General features: G+C 47.1%; 7 protein-coding genes across 7 annotated transcripts; 3 read left to right on the top strand and 4 right to left on the bottom strand.

Annotated features, from left to right (window-relative positions):
* Nucleotides 1–334: 334 nt before the first annotated feature.
* Nucleotides 335–1,546, top strand: ASPWEDRAFT_384902 (proline racemase family protein). The gene has a single exon (XM_040834890.1). The coding sequence runs from the start codon at nucleotides 398–400 to the stop codon at nucleotides 1,433–1,435; it is 1,038 nt and encodes a 345-aa protein (XP_040693287.1). The 5' UTR covers nucleotides 335–397; the 3' UTR covers nucleotides 1,436–1,546.
* On the bottom strand, nucleotides 1,547–6,016 carry ASPWEDRAFT_384904 (uncharacterized protein). Its single transcript, XM_040834891.1, has 3 exons — nucleotides 5,410–6,016; nucleotides 5,286–5,360; nucleotides 1,547–5,235 (listed from the first exon to the last, which is right to left on the bottom strand). The coding sequence occupies exons 1-3, from the start codon at nucleotides 5,846–5,848 to the stop codon at nucleotides 1,658–1,660; spliced, it is 4,092 nt and encodes a 1,363-aa protein (XP_040693286.1). The 5' UTR covers nucleotides 5,849–6,016; the 3' UTR covers nucleotides 1,547–1,657.
* Nucleotides 6,017–6,440: 424 nt separating this feature from the next.
* Nucleotides 6,441–9,457, bottom strand: ASPWEDRAFT_37423 (uncharacterized protein). Its single transcript, XM_040834673.1, has 12 exons — nucleotides 9,258–9,457; nucleotides 9,113–9,209; nucleotides 8,915–9,064; nucleotides 8,775–8,869; nucleotides 8,590–8,729; nucleotides 8,351–8,543; nucleotides 8,185–8,302; nucleotides 7,757–8,139; nucleotides 7,650–7,704; nucleotides 7,407–7,605; nucleotides 7,096–7,358; nucleotides 6,441–7,046 (listed from the first exon to the last, which is right to left on the bottom strand). The coding sequence occupies exons 1-12, from the start codon at nucleotides 9,410–9,412 to the stop codon at nucleotides 6,702–6,704; spliced, it is 2,193 nt and encodes a 730-aa protein (XP_040693285.1). The 5' UTR covers nucleotides 9,413–9,457; the 3' UTR covers nucleotides 6,441–6,701.
* Nucleotides 9,458–10,155: 698 nt separating this feature from the next.
* On the bottom strand, nucleotides 10,156–12,133 carry ASPWEDRAFT_150897 (cytochrome P450; the record flags this gene model as incomplete). Its single annotated transcript, XM_040829590.1, has 6 exons — nucleotides 10,156–10,493; nucleotides 10,563–10,726; nucleotides 10,779–10,863; nucleotides 10,930–10,955; nucleotides 11,044–11,873; nucleotides 11,935–12,133. 6 exons carry the CDS (start codon nucleotides 12,131–12,133, stop codon nucleotides 10,334–10,336), a joined length of 1,464 nt encoding a protein of 487 aa, XP_040693284.1. The 3' UTR covers nucleotides 10,156–10,333.
* A 1,215-nt stretch (nucleotides 12,134–13,348) lies between these two features.
* ASPWEDRAFT_66415 (terpene synthase family protein) lies at nucleotides 13,349–14,923 on the top strand (the record flags this gene model as incomplete). The annotated part of the gene is made up of 4 exons (XM_040838849.1): nucleotides 13,349–13,841; nucleotides 13,892–13,920; nucleotides 13,977–14,233; nucleotides 14,290–14,923. 4 exons carry the CDS (start codon nucleotides 13,349–13,351, stop codon nucleotides 14,720–14,722), a joined length of 1,212 nt encoding a protein of 403 aa, XP_040693283.1. The 3' UTR covers nucleotides 14,723–14,923.
* A 1,450-nt stretch (nucleotides 14,924–16,373) lies between these two features.
* Nucleotides 16,374–18,293, top strand: ASPWEDRAFT_37421 (uncharacterized protein). Its single transcript, XM_040834672.1, has one exon. The coding sequence runs from the start codon at nucleotides 16,381–16,383 to the stop codon at nucleotides 18,277–18,279; it is 1,899 nt and encodes a 632-aa protein (XP_040693282.1). The 5' UTR covers nucleotides 16,374–16,380; the 3' UTR covers nucleotides 18,280–18,293.
* A 736-nt stretch (nucleotides 18,294–19,029) lies between these two features.
* On the bottom strand, nucleotides 19,030–19,419 carry ASPWEDRAFT_169441 (uncharacterized protein; the record flags this gene model as incomplete). The annotated part of the gene is made up of 4 exons (XM_040830463.1): nucleotides 19,030–19,099; nucleotides 19,154–19,225; nucleotides 19,284–19,345; nucleotides 19,399–19,419. 4 exons carry the CDS (start codon nucleotides 19,417–19,419, stop codon nucleotides 19,030–19,032), a joined length of 225 nt encoding a protein of 74 aa, XP_040693281.1.
* Nucleotides 19,420–20,349: the final 930 nt, after the last annotated feature.

The raw sequence follows: 20,349 nt of genomic DNA, 5'->3' as shown, positions 1-20,349 counted from the left end.
CGCTGAATACAATTACGAATCCTATGGCAGGGATGGGTTGTTCCTAAATACAAGGTTCGGCTGAAGCGGCTATATAATTTAAAAGCAGATTTCCCCTCGTTTTGGGTTCTGGAGATCTGTTGCCCCGCAGCAGGCAGCGAATCAGGCATAACAGTAATCAAATAAGTCTACAATTGGAAGGTTGTTCCGCCCCTGGGCCAATCATTCCCGCCCATATTAAACTCTAATTTGCTCATAAGATGGATAACCATAGATTGTGCCATTGAATAGGCAGGTGAACCCGTCGCAAATATGTATATATATCCATAGGAAAAGAAGATCCTCTTGACTTAACACATCTCGTATTTGCTTTGAGTGGTTCTTAATTCCAAAATCAATCTAAACTACAGCCGTCAACATGCCTTTCATGCGTTCCTTGACAGTGGTTGGATGCCACTGCGAAGGTGAGGTGGGCGATGTAATCACTGGCGGCGTCCTCGATGTCCCCGGCAACACAATGTCCGAGAAGCTCATTCACATCTCAACAAAACATGACCACATCCGCCAATTACTGCTGAATGAGCCCCGAGGTCGCCCGTCGATGAATACAAACCTTCTTCTCCCACCTTGTGATCCACGCGCAGATGCCGGCTTCTTAATCATGGAAAGCGAGGAATACGCGCCCATGTCTGGGTCGAATCTCATCTGCACCACGACCGTGCTACTGGAAACCGGCATGGTTGCGATGAAAGAACCTGTTACTGAATTGGCCTTGGACACGGCCGCCGGCTTAGTTACCGTCACGGCGGAATGTGAAGCGGGGAAATGCAAGGCGGTGGAGTTCAACAATGTCCCTGCGTTTGTGCTTGAACTGGATTATAAAGTTCATGTCCCCGGTCTCGGCGAGGTAACTGTTGATATCGCGTATGGGGGGATGATGTACCTATTAGTTGACGCTGCATCACTTGGCTTGAAAGTCGACAACTCACAAGCTCGCCAGCTTATTGAAATCGCCGAGCGCATCAAACGTGCCGTCGAAGCGTCTTATACACCCATTCACCCGGAAAACCCTAATATCACGGGATTCAGTGTGCTGGAATACACGGAGCCCGTTGAAGTCGAAGACGGGGTAAAGGTGGCTGCCAACGCGGTGGTTGTCTCCCCAGGGCGATTCGACCGTAGCCCCTGTGGCACCGGGACGTGTGCCAGGTTAGCAGTCATGCATAAAAGAGGCGAGATCACTGAAGGAGAAGTCTTCAAGCACCGCAGCATTATTGGCACGGAGTTCGTATGCCGGATTCGTGGCACCGCCAAGGTCGGAGATTACCAGGCTGTGCTGCCTACGGTCAAGGGTCGAGGTTGGATAACGAGCTTCAAACAGATGGTCCTTGACTCCACCGATCCTTTTCCAGAGGGATTCAGAGTGGGAGACCAATGGCACATGGCTCCAAACTAAGATCATTGATATTGTAACCCACGACTTTCATTTAATATTGTTCGGGCTTAATATCGCCATTCTATTTGAGACAGAAATAAGGATTCAACCTTGTCTATATCTACACTACAGGGAAGAACACCTAGTCCATGCCTGTTAATTGATAAGATGTCTGAAAGGAAACAAACACGTGTACATACAAATGAGGGGACAATGAGCAACAGAAACCCACATCCATTTCTCTTATTTAGCCGTTGGAACTTCAGGTTGGCAGAGAGACCACTCGTGAGATGAATCCAGGCATTGGGCATCTGACTCAAAACAATCCAAGCAAATATCAAAATCGTAGCAAGCCCCGCAATGGTAATAGTAGCCATCAGACAAGATATCTCGAGTGCAAACATCGCACCACCGAGAAGATCTGGAACTGGTCGCAGAATGTCCTACCACGGGCTTAATATCAGAAACCTCAATGTCTTCTTTCGGAAAGTATGGGCGAACAAGCTCAATGATTTTTGTATAACCGCCTCTTGTCGCCCACCAGATCAAGGTTCTGCCGAAGCCGTCCTGGGCAGTGACTTGGGACTCTGGTAAGGCGATTAGACGTTCAACTACCCCCTCATGCCCGTTTGTAACAGCTGCAAAAAGTGGGGTCGAGTGGTAGCGGTCTTGAGCATTTAATGAAGCCCTTTTTGAGAGTAAGAGCTCTACCACTGGAAGATGCCCTTCTTTAGCGGCGTAGAATAATGGCGTGCGACCAACAATATCCCGAATATCGGGGTCCACTTTCGAAATTTCAAGGAGTAATTGAACCACTCCATCGTATCCATTCATTGAGGCTGTGTGTAGAGGAGTCCATCCATCGTTGCTGGTAACCTTCAAGTCCGCGCCACTGTTGACAAGCACCTTAACAGCCTGTAAATGGCCATTCTGCGAGGCTGAGTTCAATGGGGTCCATCCTTCATTATTTGCAGTATTGATGAGTTCTGGGCCATGTTTAAGAAGTAGTTTAATAGCCCCAAGGCGACCATGAGTTGAAGCTATACCCAATGGGACCCATCCACTAATATTAGGGATTGTAATATCTGCCCCGTTATGAAGAAGTACCCTAATAACTTCCACATGGCCATGCTCTGAGGCAGAGTTTATTGGGGTCCATCCATCATGATTCATAGCATTCACCAGGTCTGGGCCATTCTTAAGGAGTATTTTGGCGGCCTCAAGCTGACCGTGAGATGAAGCTAAATTCAATGGTGTCCATCCTGCATTGTTGGTAATGCTGATATCAGCATTATATTCAAGAAGACGTTTGATAACTTCTAGATGGCCATTCTGCGACGCAATCATGATTGGAACCCAGCCATCATTATCAGCAATTGTAATGTCTGCACCATGGTCCAGAAGTAGATTGACGATATCAATATGGCCATTCTTTGAGGCAATATTGACCGGCGTCCATCCACCACTACCGGCAATTGCAGGGTCCGCGCCACAATCAAGAAGAAGCTTGACAACTTGCCCATGGCCCTCCTGTGAGGCTAGGTAGAGTGGCGTGCGGCCCACGTTATCAGCAAGGAATTGTGCCTTTTGCTCCAACAGTAGCTTGCAAGTCTCGACATGACCATTAGATGAAGCTTCGTGTAGTGGTGTGCAACCGTTATTCCATCTAACATTAACATCTGCTTTCTCTTCCAGCAGTAACTTGCAAACCTCAACATGGCCACAGGATGAAGCTACGTGTAGTGGTGTACAACCGTTGTTGCATCCAATATTAACATCTGCTTTCTCTTCCAGTAGTAACTTGCAAATCTCAACAGAGCCACGACTGGACGCTTGATATAGTGGTGTTCCTCCGTCTTCACCTTGAAAGGTGGCATCTGCTCCCTTCTCTAGAAGATATTTCACCACCTTCACATGGCCATTCCATGACGCAGAATGCAGTGGGGTCAATCCTCGTGACGTTGCACCATGGATATCTGCCCCCTTCTCAAGTAGCTGCTTCACCACCTTTTCATGTCCTTTCCATGATGCTAGAAGCAGTGGTGTCCGTGTGTCTCGGTTTGCCGCATTGAAGTCTGCTTGCTTCTCCAATAGCAGATTCACTATCTTCAGGTTTCCTTCAAGGGATGCGACTGTCAGCGCTGTATAGCCACGCAGATCCATTTCGTTCGGGTCATAATTGCGTTCCGTTATCAGAAATTCAACGGTTGAATACAGCCCAAGCCGGGCTGCATAGCATATAATTCCATAATCAGGTGTGGCTTGAATCCCATGCTTGATATTTTCCAGCTTTGGGACGTCTCGATCATACCACTTTCTCCACGAATGCCAGTTCGGATTGTTTAGTTCAAAGAGTTTGTGGATGAGCTCCTGGACCTCTAAATTAACCTGGCCGCTCACCGTGGCGTGTTTATACCACATATCTACTGCATAACTTCGAAATGACCAGGTCCCATTATTCAGCTCAGTCTCAGATCTGTCTTCCCAGACTCTTTCAAAGTCCACATAGCGAAGACAACATCTAGCTAGCAGATCGTTTATGAATGTCTCCGTGGAAGGCTTTAAACCGTTACTCACAGTCCTGGCTTGTGCCTCGGCAGAAAAGATCTTCAGTAGATATTGTTTGACGGAGAAATGCGGTAGACGTATCGTACTTGATCTGGCACATGTGTCTGATTGAAAGGGTCTCACCTCGAGGAGTGATCCACAGAGACCGATTATCTCCGTATTAATGTAATCATCGTCAATTTCCTCCGGTAATTCATCCACTGGAAAGTCTTCGAAATCATCGTTAATGAGAACAGCCTCTGTGATTTCGCTGACTGTCAGTGGGCGCAAGGCAAAGGCAACCCAGCGAAGCAATGAACATGCCCTGGTTCTATCGTACTCCGAGAGCTGGGATATTCTGATCCAGTTACGTTTGTATACACTTTCGAGCTGAGTTGGAGTTTCATCAATGGCCCTTTCAAGCTGTTTCTGGTTCTTTCCGGCTGTCAAAGATTCTTGTTGGAACTTCAGCCATAGAAATTGGCCATTGGAGCGATCAGCCATTTTCTGAGACAGAGATGACTTCATTATCTCTGGCTTTTTGGATAGTTTCATGTTGACCATCCTTCGAGCATACACCGTGATATCAGGTCGTACATCGTCGGGTGATATCTTGTGCTCGGCAAACCAACAATCATTACCAGCGAAGCTTTGTCGAATTTCCGGTTCGTCTCTGCTAACAACCATCAACCGTGATTTTGAATCTTTGACCGCGATGAAGACCGCCTCCAAGAATCCACTCACAGTATCCTGGTTAGCGTATTGACCTGTTTCCATCCATGTGCATTCATCGAGACCGTCAAGTATGAAGGTGCATCCAGGTATCGTCTGAGCAATATCTCCAAGCAGAGTGACGATATCTGTTCGGGTGGCTACTGGGAGGGATTGGCTGGCCCATCTTTGCTCCACCAAGGCATAGGCTTGTGGGTAGGTCATTACTTGCGATAGCCATGATCTTATTGCTGCAAACGGATCCGTGCGTGTCGCAAAGTCCGACGAGAAGAAGAAGCACACTATCGGAGTCTTCAAGGTAGAGGAAAGATGGGCCATCACTCTTGCACACAGAACCGACTTGCCAAATCCTGCTGGGCCATTGACCCAGAGAATCTTTGCCGAATCATCCCTGAACTCAGATGAGCACCAGTCATTGAAGAAGGTGCGGTCGAAGATCCAGTCACAAGTTCCATCAACTCTTTCTTTCGTCAATCTGCCATACGACTCATCCGGGGTCTGGCCACCAAGAAGCCACTTATTCATCTCGCGTCGCGTCTCGGCTGTCCAAATTAGCTATACGGTGCCTGCTCAGGGATGTGCGTAAACCGACCCTCTATCTCCTCCTCTATCCTAGCTAGAATTCTATCAAACTCAGAGTCCCGAGTGGTCCCACGAGCAAGATATCCTAACAATATTGTTAGATTGTTCCCAGAGACACCAGCAGCATTACGCACCAGAGGGTTGCTTGGTGTCATTGGCAGACTCTCTATTAGGAGGCACGATATCATGCAGATCGTCCACCAACAATCCAAACTGTTCAACCTGGGAGAACTGCTTGCGCTTGTCCCTTAGTGCCCAGGCGATCCGGTCTCTCTTCGACTTCAATGATGGCCTGTTACCACCATAAACCTTTTGGATAACAGCAAGATGTTTTTTAATGATCAGCAATATATTCGCATCATCAAGGCTCTTATGGTGGCTTTCTAGAAGCGTCTGTCCCTCAATCCCGACAGCCTGGCCCCATTGTTTCAGGCGTAGCTTTGTGGAATTGAACCGGGCCAGCAGGACACTGGAATCATCACCAAAGTCCTTCCAGTCATCGTATTTTTCCAGCACATCCAAGCAGGTGCTGAAGAGACTGACGACTGCCAAGGCTAGTGAGATCCCATCCATCGCTTTCGAGAGTCTCAGGCAGCGTACAAAAACGCTTCCTGGGGAATCAACTAACTCGGGGTTTTGTATACGAGAATAAAAAGAGACGTTGTGAGTTTAAAAAGGCAGTGATTAGTTCTATAATGCCATCGATAGAAGGATTTGAGAGGGGTTCAAAATATGCAGCAGTTCAGGAGGCGAGGCTGTGTTCCAACGAGGCTGGGCGACAGGTCTGTGTTGGCATTGTGCATCAAACAGCCAATCATATATCTTATACAAGCGCTTACTTACTCGCATGGATAGTTTGAACAATTCCCAACAGTCTTACCCCTGAAAGAATCAAAAGGTCCGTGGACAAATGATCCTATCTGATTGTAGTGGATTTATCAGGCTCTATACGACCAACTTCCCACCCCTATTCCCAAGCAACATAATCATTCCTAGAAAGACGTGAAGCCCAAACCGCACGAATCCCTTGCTGCTGACGGTGGCCATCCAGACAATTTAAAGTCATCTTTCCAGCGGGAAATGGACGTTAAATGAGATGATATAAATATCCACTGTTTGAACTGCAGTAGCATCCATATGTCAAGTCTGTTCCAGTATACCTTTCATGCCATTCATTCAAATGATAAAAAATATAAATAAATAAATAAATAAGGCTCTCTCTATGCTTCTCATTCAGACAATTTCTGTCTATCTGCTGGTCTATATAGTCACCAATATCCATTCGAAATACCTGGATGGTGTGACAGCAATGAGACAAAAATGAAATACATGCGTGGTAGTGGTGGAATAATAACCGATTGTGTGGTTTAGCCCGGAACGATCTCCATATATTCTAGCAGATATGTGATAGATCAAGGAACCTACACTAGTTGTATTGGAATGTGGCATTATGGGTCTCTGTGAAGTCACGCTCCACCCCATACTTGCTGACCACCAGAGTGGAAGCGTCGCCCTCGAAGCGCTGCACTCTCGCATAAGGGTTTCCCGATTCATCGCACAGCGTCAGCTCCACCTCCATATCGTTGGTAATGATGCCCTGTTGGCTTCGTGCTCCCACCTTGCGGAACATGAACTTGCTGGCGCGGGCCTTGCGCGCATAGTACAGGTACCCAAAGAACCGGTCACCATAACTGCCGGCTGTGTCGGCGGCAAGGAAGGTGTCGTGCGTCTCATCGTGGGCGCGGATCAAGTAGGGGACGTTGAGTTTGAGCTGATGCGGGTTAGTATGTACATACTGGTAGGATTGACTGGTAACATACCCTTGGTACTTCGTCTGACAACGTGGCAACTTCAACCTCAAAGTTGCACCCTCCGCCGCGCTTGTTGAGTTTATCAATGCCGACGTATTCTTGGAAGTTATCCGTAAACCCAGCGCCTTTGATGCGAGATTCCAGCGCCTGGTAGAATTTGATCGCCGGATATGCCAGGTGCGGAGAACGGGCAACGTTGGCGAGAGTCCTTTCGGCGACCTCGTCATTGTCACATTGAAGGATTTCATTTCTGTACTTGTGCAGGAACGGCTCTGTCTGTGTTAGTTGGCCCGTTTACCTTACGAATTTGAAAGACTTACTCAGTCGCTGCTCGTCCTTATCCTTGCGTACTCCGTAGTATTCATCATAGTCCACTCCGTCGTGGACGTTGGCCTTGAGCCGGAATTTGCAGGCCGTGATGGTCTTCGTTTTCTGCCTGATTCGGTCGACATCGGCCGGGACGTGCTTGTAGTCGGGGAAGGTGCCGATAAAGTCCGCCATGGGAATCACATCTCGTTGCTATGTCTGTTAGCATTGCTTCGCCTGAATCTCGAACGACTTACGTTGATAACTCTCCAATTGGCCGATGGCTTGACAGTCGGGCACCAGTTGGGGGGGCTGAGCAATGTTAGCATGATTATTCCATCAATAGTCACGTAGTAGGATTTACTCATTGCAAAGGATGGTATCGCCACCACGAGCCTCCCAAGTAAGGCTGTTGCTCATGCTGCTTCTTGAACCGGATTTGGCGCTGTTTTTCTGCGTCTCGTGGCTCGCGCTCACATTGGCTTCGAAGGCGCCGTAAGAGAACGAGGCAGCGGCGCTGACCTTCATTGCATTCGCCTTTTCCTCTGCCTTGGACGATTCGGCCGAGGTGAACTTTTCCGAGGCAAACAGCTTCCCACCCAGCTCGACGTTGGTCGCGAAGAAGTGGCCAAAGTCATGGTGGAATTGGATCAGGGTCTCTTCATCCTTGATTCCTTCGAGGGCCACCTTGCATTCCTCGGTCAACTCCAAGCTTCTGTTGTCCAGGTACAGCACAGCGCGGGGGAACTATCCTCGTTAGACTCAATTTTCAATAGCTGAAGTTGCACTCACGTTATATGTGATGTTCATCGACCTGGATGAGCTCGACTTCGCCGTCGCCACGGCTTCGCTGTCGTTTTGGCTAAAGCCAGCCTTGACAGACATGCTTGCCCCGAAGAGACTTCCACCACTGGGAGGGTCAGTATGTAACATTCATCCAATAGCAGGTATAGCTTACGCTGAGGCCTCAATGTCCGTCTGGGAGAAAGAGCTGGATGCAACACTTTCCGAGAGCGAACTCGCCGTCTCAAACACATTGACATACGAATCATCCGTGACAATATAGCGCGGGATGCGGTACTCGGCCTCGACATTGATGGATTTATCGGCCTTTTCAGAGCTGAAAATCTTCCGAGGACGGATGGTGAAAGCTGGGAAGGTTAGATTCAGTCATGCACTTCATCTGAGAAAACATACCGGCATATGGGGCTTTATCAATTCTCTTGAACTGCTTTGTGCCGTTTTCAAGCTTGGAAAAGACCATCCGATAGCCGTTCAGGTAGTGGGTGTGGCGCAGGACAACGTCCCAGTCATTCTCGGACATGGAGCCGGCAGTTCTATATCTCTTAGCCATGTCGAGTAGTTGGATGGTGTCGACCTACACGACAGCACCACCACTGGCAGCCTTGAATTTGTTGTGCTCGTAGGTACTAGCCAGCTCTTTCAGCGTCGCGGTAATCAGAGCTGGTTTGTTTTGCTGTGGATTGTCAGCGAGAAACTGGCGGTTCAGGGAAATGCATACCACCAGATCCATGTCCAGCTTGCCGTCCAGCACGGCCTGAGCCTGCTTGCTCAGTGTCTTCTCCTCTGTTTCGTTTTCTTTGGGCAGCTCAAAGTACACATCATGTGTTTGGATTCTGGAGTTTGTCTTCTCTTTCTTTGCAGTACCTCCCTGATCAACATTAGTCTGTATTTCCCACTACTGTCTCTCTTCTCCTACCTCTGTCTCATCGTCCTCGACAAGGGCTTTGTAAATGCTCCATTTAAAGTCATCGCCAACACGAGCACCGTCCTTTCCACAGAATGCAAGTCGCACCCTAAGAGTCATAAGTCACTGACGCATTATATAATATGGGTCACCCCACTTGGCCGAATCCAACTTTTGCTTCACCAAAAGCTGCCGAATAGTGTCAAGAGTAGCCTTGCCATCGTCAATCTTCTCGTCCAAAGTGATGCGGCTCTCTAATTTATCTGTTCCAGCGCTGTCGACCGTTCTGATATTGAAAAGAACTGGAGCCATGATGAGGGCAGGGAGCTGTGGTATTCAAACTCTGGTTCAACTGGGGATCCTGCACTTTATAGCCGCTACAAGCTCAGCTCGGCAGAGCTGGATGGTAGATCCACCTTGGATGAGGGGTTTGAACCAATAACCTCGGGCCTGTGGGACTGGTGAATTAAGCTGAAGGAACCTCATCTTGTGATGGGTCAAGCATCTAATGCCAATGCGATGTGGAAACGTTTTCCGTTGTCTGCAACCAATAGCACGCTTTCTATGGGTTCAGGCTGTGCTAGGCGGGGTAAAATCAGGAACGAACTTGCCACCTGTTGAACCCTCCTTGGGCATCAAATAGATTAACTAGTATTATCACAGGCCATAATTTAGATGTTATGTAGATGCTTTTTAATTATAGTTTTAAAAATATATTATAATAATGTATGCAATTTAAAGCACCGCAAGCATATGATGACGGAAGTGGCGGTGAGCGGAGGGGCATGGCTATCTAAAGTGGGTTTAACAGCTGAAAATTCTGAAGATCTCAACACATACTTAATACTGTTGGGATCTGGAATCTTGATCTACCATCGAACGACACATCTCAAACGAAGCGACCAAAAAGGGATAGAAGGGGGCTACAATATCTAAGATACAATATCTAATCAGCCCATTCCATACATTCTTATAAGTTCGTTGCGTGATTGAAATAGATAAATCCTATCTCTCTTTTTATGTACCAATATCATTAGAAGTAACATTGATACTCAGACAGCTATATGTTCTGGGCGTCTTAAGGTTTCTCGGTAAACTTGTGACAATAATATTCGCCAATCATCTGATTCCCTAACCATTCATTTACCGCGAAACAGCGTAAAATGGAACAGGAACTCGTGGCGCTTGTAGATATAGTAGATGACCGGTGTTAGGAGCCATCTCTCGAAGGAATCATTTTATGAGGACCTGGACATCAGGGCCATCAAGACTCCACCGAGGAATGTTCAAATCATGTTTAAGGGTCACGTTGTCCACTGTTGTATCATATAGTTCCATATTCAGTCTTTGGAACAGTTTTGCAGTTGCCAGATAAAACTCCGCAAATGCAAGGCTGGTAATAATGATCTCAGTCAGCCAACCGAGCTCCATTTGTCAGTATGATAAACAGGAATACACTTACTTTACTCCAGCGCACATCCGCGAGCCTTTACTGAAAGATATAATATATCTACTGAGTTGGTGTCGCTCTTCTTTGTTCACCCAGCGCTCAGGTATAAACTCGTCAGGCTGTGGAAAGATAGCTCTGTTGCGATGAATCATCACAGATGTCATGCTAACCGGAGTCTGAGACAGTGAGCATGGTATCAAAGAGTTGCTGGTATCACACGATGCTCACATTTGGTGGGATTACCCAAAGTTGAAATGGTAGAGGTTGGTCTGGGACCACTCGAGCGAGTCGTGCAGAAACCCCATGTCCGATTCTAGAGGGACAGTCAGAAAGAAGATATATGGTGAGTAATAGAAGGGGAGAGATGCAAAGAGTTTACCTCAGTCCTTCATATATGACGCCTGTCTATTGTAGAAGCGTGATTTTAATATATTGCGGAGTAGGGTGGGATTCTGTCACATACCAGCTATGGTAGCTGCTCTAAATCACTGACTGTCAGCGGATGGCCTTGAGAGCGCTCAGCCTCTGCCAGCTCTCGTTTCAATTTTGAAAGTTTCTCTGGATCATTGAGAAGATAGAAAGTGATGGTAGTCAGTACTATAGTAGGAGCTTCTGTTGCAGCACTTAGAATGATTTCCATTTCATGCTGAAGGCGCTCTGCACTCTTTTCTTGTGGTGGTAGATCTGAGTTCACAAGTTCGGCGAAAAGTGTGTTTCTTTCTGCAAGGCTTTTGTGGCCTGACTCCGAATTCTCGATTATGGTGTCAATCTCCTTGCGACATTGCGTACTGTAGTCATTGATGAGCGCCATCCCCGGTATGAGAGCTGACAGCCAAGACACCGGGAGTATAGTTCTTATCAGGTGGATGGCCGGTATATGTTTTGCAACTCCTGCTGTCTCGGCCATCTGGCCCACTGACTTTCTCCAATGTGGTACAAAGCTCGGATCATCCAGAAGATGAAGTGGCTTGCCTATGGTGTATTCACTGATAGCATCTGCAAGAAAGCAAGAAAGGGCAGCCGCGATATCAACGGGAGTGTTTGTATTTTGAAAATCAGTGAGGCGGTCACAGAGTCTATTGACGAGTTTTTCAATAATAGGCTCTGCCTCGCGCACTTTGCTCTTGGAAAAGTAAGGGCTGATGGCCTTGCGACGAGGCCGATGAACGTCGTGGTCAACAGTGCTGAATGCCGTGTCCATGTAACCAAATTGAGAGGCAAACCAGTCATACTTGTTACGGGGAGCAGTGTGGGAATACAAAGCATCGTAGAAGTCGGGATCATTCACGTGTAATTCGAAAGGACTGATTCGAACAATGGGTCCTAGTATTTGAAGTCAGTCCGACCCTCAACAGAAGTAGAAATGTCTCTTTTGAGAAGTTACCGTATGTTTTGTGCATCTCCTCTATCTTGAAGATGTATTTTCCACGGCAGATAACATCATAATAAAACTCATACCAGAGTGTTGCTGCCGCCAGCCGAGGACCCGGAAATTTTGCAAGCTTGGAAAACCGCAATCGATAGACGACCAAGGCAATGGCGTAGGCTATGATTGCCGTTGATATGTAAAAGACAAGTGCCATCGCGCAGGCAAATGTAAATGACGAAAACACAGCGATTGTATTCAGCGGCTACCAATTCCACGTAGGCTTCCCGTAATATATGACAATTTTCTTCTCTCAAGCACCCCGCAGATAAGCGAAATCGTGTATTACCTTTCGGCCTTTCGCCGATCTGAGATCTACGGCAACCATATGTGGATCCAATCCAGCTTGCAGAACCAGCTGAGAAGCAGATCCAAATACGATCTTCAAGTTCTCAAACTATTTGTAGTGGAAGATTTCCGCTTTGAGTCGGGAATTTCACATAGAAGAATTGCGGTGTACACATCTTCCTTCAAAAAAAAAAATCTTGCAGCAGTATGGTATTTTTGATACTTTTTAGGCCCTGGGGGATCTCCACAAAATGATTCCATTGAAATACTGATATTGCTTTTAGCGATTATTATCCATGGACAGCCTTTTTCCACCTTAATATCTCTTCTAGCAGTAATCTTGAATCTAATACCAGTAAGATACTCGCTTAACAACTTGGGTGCTGTTTCTGTGTACGCTGAAATGCCCAAACATAGAATCGGGGTCTATGCGTGAGATCTCCAAGTGATTGGTGGTGTAATGTTTGTGGCGTTCTTTTCCGAATTGTCGAAACGTCAATTGGGGTTAATTTACATATCAAGTGGATCAAGGATATTTCACCGTATGAATTTTCTCGCTGATCAGTGGATATCGTGAACTAGGCGACCTTTCTACTTGACGATTGTGGCGTGTTTTATCATGGCTCAGCTGAACTACTCAAACCCAATTTCCTCGTATTCTGCGTCATAGTACGGGAGAATGGACAATCGACTAGGCTTCAGCAGATCACGATCAATTCTCTTGAGTAATGCTTTTAAGCCAGATGGCTGAGGTATATTACTGTTAATCACCTGTGTTTTGTGTTTTGTGTTTTTTTTTTTTTTTTTTTTTTTGTTCTTTTCATCTTCTTCTCAATCTCCGCATACCCCAGCACAGCACAAAAGAACTCTTCAATGATGGGTAATATTCTGAGTTACCTCCGGGACAGTAAATCCTCGATACTAGGGAGTGTTGCTCTCAAGAGCATCTTTCGATGGCTTAGAACCCCTGGTGGAAACGCGGTGCATGAGAAACAGTCTGCGCCAAAACTATCTTTGACTGGTAATATGGGTCTTTTCCCCTATACTATACTAAACTGACTTGCTGGTGTTGAAAACAAAAGCTATGACGATACCGGAGGATCATTCCGATCTGTATCCTATCCGTTATGTTTACAATTATGTCTCTGAACATGGCGGTTATCTTCAACGTCCGACGTTGAAACTGAACAAGCACCTAGAATCGAAGATATTCTTACGCCTAGGATCTCCAGTAATTCGCGAACGAGACATCAAGGAAGATGAGCGAAATAGCGTCATGCTGTTCCCTTCAGCGAGTAGTGTATACTGGCCCACCGGAATTCAGATTGTGGGACAGACCAGACATTGGAAAGCACAACTAGACAAGACTGTCCAAGGTCTGGAGGACTTTGCTTCGGATTGTATAGCAAAGGAGATATTTTGCAAACATGGGAAGACCTTTGCGGAGCATGCACGGGGCGAAATGTCCAGCTTTGCGGACGGGTGGTTCAGATTCTACCTGTATATGCTGCCTTGTCCTGACGAAACGAGAGCAATTCTCTTGGCCCAGGCGAACTTGTACGTCATGTTATTTGATGGTAATAAACTGCTTCCCTACTAGCCCCTCCAAACTGATGAATGAATTTAGAGATATGGGAACTGGAAGATGAATACGGAGTAAGGCGTGGCTGATTCATAGCATTTATGGAAGATGATCACTAAACCAAGCACAGGTATCCAGTTTTCATAATGACTACATGTCACGGATGATTTCTTCACCCGGATATGTGATTGATCCTCCCAAATCATCAGGACAGGCTCACATCGATTCGACCATCCAACAGCTCCATGAGCAGGACAGAATACGTGGGAATGGTGGACGAGAGGTAATTGAAACACTCAAGCAATTCTTCTGCCATAAACCTCCACCAAAGCGGTTCGAAAATATGGACCAGTATTTGGATTATCGATTTGAGGATATAGGAATCCCGTGAGACAGCATCCTCAAACCGCTCCACTTATTGACCGCTGACGTGCACAATGAAGGTACATTATGGCGTGTATTAAATTCTCAGCAGCCTCCGATGTGGATCTGAAGGATCCGAAGTTAAAGACATTCATCCGGCTGGCCGGTAGCCACATTTTGATCGTAAACGATCTTGGCTCTTGGGCAAAGGAAAAGCGAGCCTATGACTCAGGCAAGGCGGCATATTTGATCAATGCTGTGGATGTGATGAAACAGCTGCTTCGTCTGCAGTCTGACAGCAATTCAGTCTCCATGACATACGCTTTCCAACTTCAGCTTGAATGCGATCTTGACGCTGAAATTGAGAGGCTCATGTTTGCGAATACACTAGATTCGGAGCAGTGGTATTTCATCCATATCACCCTGCTGTTTCTCACTGGCACTGTGGCAAGTACCGTATTTATGTCACGATATGGTGGTGAAAAAGCCAGGATTTACCCGAGCTCTAAATAAGTCCGAAACTCGTATTTGATGGTTTTATTCACAGCTCTGATTGGGGTTCAAGCCTATTTTGAGGTCATACATTACCCTATGTATTTCCTTTTGTCCAAACTCTACTCGCCTTGGCTTTGACTACCAAAATCTACATTGAAGATTTCTATTCGGCTTTCTCTCTATTCATCGACTGTTTCGACGAGCTAGTCCTATCCGAAGTGGCATCAAAATGTCATTCTAAATATCTTTTCCTTTAGAGTCATTTGACATGTTCGCTTGATGCTCAATCCTAAGATCCACACCGAGGCCTCACTTCCACAGTAGTGGCCTAATCCTATTATTAACATAAAAGAAACGTGGATTATAATCTGGGTGGTGAGCGGACAGAGCCTTTATTGCGACATGAGAAACCTCAATCCTAAGGATGCTCAATGAGGGTGCGTATCTTCTTATTCCAATGTTTGTGCCAATTGGACACACAGGGCCTATCACGGAGCTTAGACAGTCAAAGGGTTTCTGAGAATCGATTGAGTATCGTACACGATCCTCGGGGAAAATAGACGCGCAAACACGGTAGAAGAGAGCCAGATGACCGGCATAGCTGTTGGCCTCTGCAGCTGACGTTGGGGCTGGCTTGAGATCTTGAGCTGCTTGGAAGCATCCGGAATTTTCGGTGGGAGATACACCGTTCATTGCCATGGTCGCAGCTCTTGTGTACTGCCTAGCCTCCAACCTAAATTGGGCATTTCCCCCTGAATCATCCAGTGCGGAGTTTTCCAGATTTATCACCATGTATCTATCTGGGGTGTGTTGCGGAAAAGTTCTTGGGCTTGGAACTATAAGGCGGTGGCACCGATTGGACGATTTTCTCAATAACCGCTTTGGGAACAGACGCCCGGACTCTATTTCTGTGGACCAAAAGACCTTAAGAACTTTGTGAGACTGTTGAAAAGATTTGCGATATTTGCATGCGGTAAAGGGCAATTCGCTTTGATTTTAGCTCCCTAGCATGGGTCGAGACGTGCGATGTTCGGTTGGCAACAATTCCACCCCTCGACGGGCATGATCCAGACTTGAATCAATCTTCGATTTCAACTCAGCGGGCGGTATGGGGTTTTTGCGACTCTGACGTGAGTTCACTGGCTGCTCTTCATGGGGCTCCTCCTGCCATTGAGAGGTGTCGATGTCCATGGGTTCAGCCATTAAGGCCGAGCGATCTCTGGGGCCCTCTGGAATTGGAGGGAGAGCACAAAAATGGAGCGCCAATGGCCACCTGTAGAGATAGAAGGGGAAGAGTCAGAGGACAAAAGGCTTGTTAGGCTAAGTTGAAGTGGGAGTCGACTCGTCTGACACGACTAGCACCAGCCAGTGAATGACAGACTGGTATACTGTTTATTTGGAGAAATCTCCAACTGCGGTTCTTTCCGCCACGCTAAACCCCGACGGCCTGTTTCAGCCAATCACCATGCAGTTAATCTTATCTCTTATCTTACTGATAAGATCGCGTTGCTAATGAGCCTTTGGTCGAAGCAAACTATGCTGGAGAATTGCTGCAGTCGATGTTAATTTCCAAATTGCAGATAAGACGTCCGAGAGCGGAGAGGCTCTGATCGAGCGGAGTTGTCTATATATACCAAGATGTGCCTATCTTGGAAAACCAGCGCATCATCGTCAACATGGTCCGTTTTTCTACACTGGGTACACTGGGCCTATCTGCATGGCTCCTCGGGCTGATCAGCTCAGCATCAGCCCAATTGGTGTCCACTGGCTTTTCCGTAACTCTCAATGAGATCGACTATCTTATCTCGCCATATCCGTCAGGCAACATAACTGTCTCTTCAACCTCACTATCCAACATCCCAAGCGTCCACGGCTTCTACCCAGTCACTGTTCTCCAAGAGCCAATCCATAGCACCAACCTAACATCCCTCTTCTCCACCTGGATCGCGAGAGATGATGTCTTTACAGACGCCTTCACAGGCGCCGTCTTCACCCACAATGCACACACAAACCCAACCACAACCATACTCCCCCTAGACTCTACATCGATCCCCTCAGGCCCTTACTTCATCGAAATAGCCACAGGCAAGCTCTACCCCGTCTATCGTCTATACAGCGACTTCGCCGGCGCTTTCACGCAGCCCCTCCTCCAAACCCCAGACAACAAGTTCCAGCCCCTCGCCGCTCAAATTGCCGGCCTTACATCCAGCACAGTCGGCGTCCCATCGCGAATCTACTACACCCCCACAGACGAAAAACCACTCGCGGGCGTCCGCGTCGGCGTAAAAGACATCTACAGCCTCGCCGGCGTGCGCCAAAGTAACGGCAATCGCGCATGGTACTACCTCTACCCCGAGAATAACGTCACGGGCACCGCCGTCTCGCGACTCATCGACGCAGGCGCGATCATCGTCGGTCTGCAGAAGCCGTCGCAGTTCGCGAACGGCGAAACCGCTACGGCGGACTGGGTCGATCTGCACTCGCCGTTTAACCCCCGCGGAGACGGATACCAGGACCCGTCGTCTTCTTCGTCGGGTGCGGGTGCTTCCATCGCGTCGTATGACTGGTTAGATCTGGCATTGGGAAGTGATACAGGCGGCTCGATTCGCAACCCGGCCCAGGTGCAGGGCGTCTACGGCTCGAGGCCGTCCCATGGTCTCGTCGAGCTTGATCACGTCATGTCCATGTCTCCGGTGCTCGATACAGCGGGTCTCCTTACCAGAGATCCCTATTTGTGGGATAAAGCCAACCAGGCTCTCTACAGTACGAATTACACCTCGTACACTGGACACAAGACAGTCACCTACCCCCGGAAACTATACACACTCGGTTTCCCAACCACAAACACCACAGCATCAGATGCGCTCCTCCTCGCCTTCCAAGACAGACTAACAACCCTCCTCAACACAACTCCCACACCGGTCAACCTCACCGCAGACTGGACCTCGACGCACCCCTCAACCGTCTCGTCTGACGTCTCCCTCCCTGCCCTCCTAAACCTAACCTACGCAATGCTAATCAGCAAGCAACAAATCCCGCTAGTCCGCGACCCGTTCTACGCCGACTACGCAGCCAAACACGACGGCCGGCGCCCATTCATCGACCCTGTCCCGCTCTCGCGCTGGAACTGGTCGTCCGCGTACCCAGATTCCGCGCTAGACGAGGCAATCCAGAACAAGACTATCTTCATGGACTGGATGGCGGGGAACTACCTCACCCCTGTCTCTGGGGCGGAGTGCTCGTCATCATTGATGATATATGTCGGGTCAAACGGGCTGGCTTCCCAATCTGCGCGGAACGTCTACCGCTCGTTACCTGGTGCGCCGCTTGGTTTTGGGAATGCCCGGATCTCGAATATGGGGGAGGTGCCGGACTTTGTGATCCCCATTGGCGAGGTAGAGGCGTATAGCACTATCACGCACCATGTGGAGAAGTTCCCTGTTACTGTTGATGTTCTTGCTGCCAAGGGGTGTGATGGGTTGATTGTGAGGTTGGTTCAGGATCTGCTTGAGGCGGGGATTATCTCGATGCCCAAGGCGGGGGGGAATATGGTTGGTGAGTCTGTTTTGTTCTAGTTTATAGCAGATTGTGTATAAATTTTATATTCAAGATTCATATTCAAGATTCAGCTTGGATGTCAATCATTATCATGTACATATATGCTATATAACACTGATTCACCAAGCATTCCCGGGCTGTCTAATATTCTGAACCTCCACCATAATGGAATTAATCTTCTCCATCGGATTCTTAGGAGACTGAGTGTTCATATCTGCAGTCGGATTCGCCGAACCCACCATTCAACGTCTCGATCCACTGGTCGAAGCCCAGGCGTGCTAATACGCAACTCCTACCAACACTGAAGGCGAACCTTAGATACACTATTTAATATGACTATTTTAGAAGAAATGGGACTGCCGTTTAGTTCACCTCCGGTATTCTGCCTCTTTATTATTTATAGGTATTTAGGGAAATTTTCTACTAGTTAGTAACTAATAATTACCCTTTGAAAATTCTTTCCAGGGGCTGGTGACATCTCTAGGTCTCTATATACTTAAGAGCGAAGGAGATAGTAAGGGAGCAATCGCTTCTAGTAAAGAGGGTGAGTAATAGAGATACGTTATAATAAACTTTGCTAAACTAACAGGCTCAGTAGGTCTAAAAAATATATAGTAAATATATCAAAGATTCAATGTCTGATTCTTTGAATGACCACTGCAAATGCTTATGGCTGGTTTGGCGGCTAGCAATTCAAGAAGCTCGCTAGTTCATAGTCGCAGGGCATATAAGCAGTGCGATGCTGACAAAGGCAACCCATTCTTTTCCTACTCTTCTATAAACACTTTGACTCCACTCAAAGCCTGCAACCTTTCAATAGCGCCTGTAGTCATCGGTCTGATATGAATGCATATCAGTATCCTGTTCTCAATAGAGTAGAGTCAAACTCACGGAGGGTGATAAATTGGAGGATAGCTTGGTTGGGTGGTGATATCGTCGTCCTCAGTATCATCCTCAATTATGCTTTTCATCACAGTCAGTGGATGTCCTTTTCGGTCAGGAAGATAGAATAGAGACCCACGCTAGAACAGTCTTTTCGTGCTCCTCAAATACATCTTCATTATTGAAATGAATGATAATCTCCTGGTTTAATCACATGAGCTATGGTGATAGTGCTATGGGTGTCATATATATACCTTTCTGTCAGATTCGGACATATTGTTCGTGGACTAGAGATGTTATTATGATTTATTATGATTGCTTTCGATTTCTTCATCGCCTGCTTTATAATGTATGACTACGGCGGACGATTTACCCCGCCATGTTTGTACTGACATCATTTGCAGATCACTGCTCAATGGAGATTAATTTTGCAAGTCATTTTCAGCTGTTAAAGCTGTAGTTCAATTAAGGGTATTCAGGTGTTGGGTAATGGCACACAATACTCTTATACTTATGAACACCGATCAGCTGCTGGAACGATCAGGCCTTCCTTGTCGGCTGATTTCTGATATTGAAGAGGCAGTTCATTCTATCTGATCTAATGAAGACATGTTGAAGATGTATACAGATGGTCACACTATCTGACCAATCTGATGCTCCACTACTCCACGATAACAATAACTCCCTCCAAAGCTTGCAATAAACAAAAGATAAAAGAAAAAAAAAAGAAAAACATACAACAGCAGGGATTCGCTGGTGGTCACCCACCCAACTACTAACCTGCCGGCGTGTGGCTTAAGTACGGCTGAGCGGACGGGAAGCCCTGTTCTCCACACCCTGTGGTCGTATGTACTAGACACAGCATAAAGGAGGACTATATAGAGATTATAGAGAAGACAAAATGTCTGTCTTCCTAACCAGGAAGAAATAACATTGGATCATGCTGTAGTGGCATTTCCCAATGCAATGAACGGGAGCACGTTTGACGCTGGTAATGTCCAAAATATGATCCTGACTGTCTGATTACATCACTGAATTGCAGAAGTATATTTGAACAGTATATATATCCAGACCAGATCTGAACAATGTTGGACTATCAGACGAATTTTGAACAACCCAGAGTAGAGGTCTGGAAGCCATCACGGGCAATGTAGCCGTGTCTTTGACAAAAAGGGCGCTTCAGAATAGCGAGTCAACGTCGTATG

The sequence above is a fragment of the Aspergillus wentii genome, assembly GCF_001890725.1.
Source record: "Aspergillus wentii DTO 134E9 unplaced genomic scaffold ASPWEscaffold_2, whole genome shotgun sequence".
NCBI classification, from domain to species: domain Eukaryota; kingdom Fungi; phylum Ascomycota; class Eurotiomycetes; order Eurotiales; family Aspergillaceae; genus Aspergillus; species Aspergillus wentii.
The sequence above is the reverse complement of the archived record's forward strand: the minus strand, read 5'-3'. Positions and strand labels throughout refer to the sequence as shown.